At 38.1% G+C, this 1694-nt stretch overlaps 1 protein-coding gene across 1 annotated transcript in view; it reads left to right on the forward strand.

Annotated features, from left to right (window-relative positions):
- The first annotated feature begins 506 nt into the window (after positions 1-506).
- LOC109470356 (uncharacterized protein DDB_G0287625-like) overlaps positions 507-1694 on the forward strand; it is a 6121-nt gene continuing 4933 nt past the window's right edge. Inside the window, exon 1 of the mRNA XM_019769276.1 lies at positions 507-741. Coding sequence (XP_019624835.1) covers positions 507-741 — 235 coding nt within the window. The remainder of the gene's footprint in view (positions 742-1694) is intronic.

Consider the following 1694-nt stretch of genomic DNA (forward strand, 5'->3'; position numbering starts at 1 on the left):
TATGGATTTTAAACTAGATTTCCTGGTAAAGAATTTGAATGATTTTGATGATGTATCAATCATCGGAATATCGGAAACACACTGGAATAGACATGTTAATGTAGAAGTCATTTGCATAATTAATGAGGACATGTTAAAATGAAATATTGCCAAAGGATAAGAATTTCTAACCCAAAATATCAAAATTTGATTTTAGAAAACCATAGATACTTCCATATACAATAAGACAAATCCTCTCAATAACAATTTTACAAAAACGCTACATATTTCATGGAGGTATGAGATCTCCGAAATCTTGTTTTCATTAAGTGTTTGTTACGACATGTCCTAATGAGTCTGGCAGAAAAAACACCTCTCGGTCCGGGTGCCGGATTTTTTTCTGACCCGACGTTTTTGGCATAATTCCGCCTGACAGCATCGTTATTTGTAACGTAAAACCACCGACAATTTCTGTGAATTCAAGTGGAAAACTATTACCTTAACAAGGAGACACCTGGGGAGGAAAGATGCGGAAGGCAGACAAGAAACAAGCAGGTGGCGCTCGGCACAACACCGCCATTCTCGAGCCGTATGCAGCGGCGGCCCTCCCTCCGAACTCTGCTTTCGATAGAGAAACTGGGATAACCGGGAATGAAGAGAAAACGTTACCATGTTCCCTGTACCGGAACAAACAGTCTCAGGCAGCGTCACATCTGTATGAAGATAAGGAAGACAACAAGGAGTCGTCACAACATGCAGGACGTAAAAATGAACAAGACAAAGACCAAGAAAACCCAAATAAGATGTTGCCACCGCTATATTCAGAGAGATTGGAAACTGAAAATAAGGCCTACCGACCAACGTCTTCTTTGAGGGAAAAACAACCTGCTGACATGTCCCAATCTTGGTATGCTGTTCCTAAACGAGCTAAAGGTATGTTGTTGATGCAATCTAAATTACGTATCAGTTTATGTACTTTGAGTTGAGAAAAACATTACACTATATTGCTATTCTAATCTTACTTCCATAATAAGATGAGGCATCAAAATGAAGCAAAAATTACAAAAAGTTCTATGTTTTAAGAAGATTTAAGGTCTCCGCATCGTTGTTGATTCCAGGACCGTTTGTCAAACATGGTGTTTGAAAATCTATTTCATTCATAAATTAGAGGTGTAACGTGATGTAAATATAATTAAATCATTCGTGTTTGAATTCGGTTTTCTGTTTCTTCCTTTCTCTACATAGTTTAGAAGTGACCAGAATTCCCAAGAATTTCATGTCTTATGTAGATTTGTTTATCTTAAAGAACGGATTTGTCCCTCTATTCACGTTGCTTGACAAATTTTTAACGTTAGTCCACAAAGGTGGTCAAATATTTGTTTTTAGTCCCCTTTATGTAGACAATATTTTTTTTGTCATCGCTATTTTTTTCTAATCTCCAAGCAGATCCCTTTCGGTAGCAAGACAGTATCCATTAGCCAGAGAAGGTCGCCGGCCGTACACATGTTGAAAAGCTAACGATCATTCCCCACAACCTCTGCTTGAAGTAGTTATTTTGTTTCGTAGGCATATGGACCGGTATCAGAAACACTAATCAAACCAAACTCCTCTTCAGTCTTTTTGTGTTTCTTTATTCTTTCTGTGGCTTTGTTTTAGTGGCTTTTTGTAAGGACATAACTCAGGTAGTGTAAACAGACCCAGGCTGTCAGTACACC

Source organism: Branchiostoma belcheri, unplaced genomic scaffold (assembly GCF_001625305.1).
Source record: "Branchiostoma belcheri isolate BF01 breed outbred unplaced genomic scaffold, Haploidv18h27 scaffold220, whole genome shotgun sequence".
Lineage (NCBI taxonomy): Eukaryota > Metazoa > Chordata > Leptocardii > Amphioxiformes > Branchiostomatidae > Branchiostoma > Branchiostoma belcheri.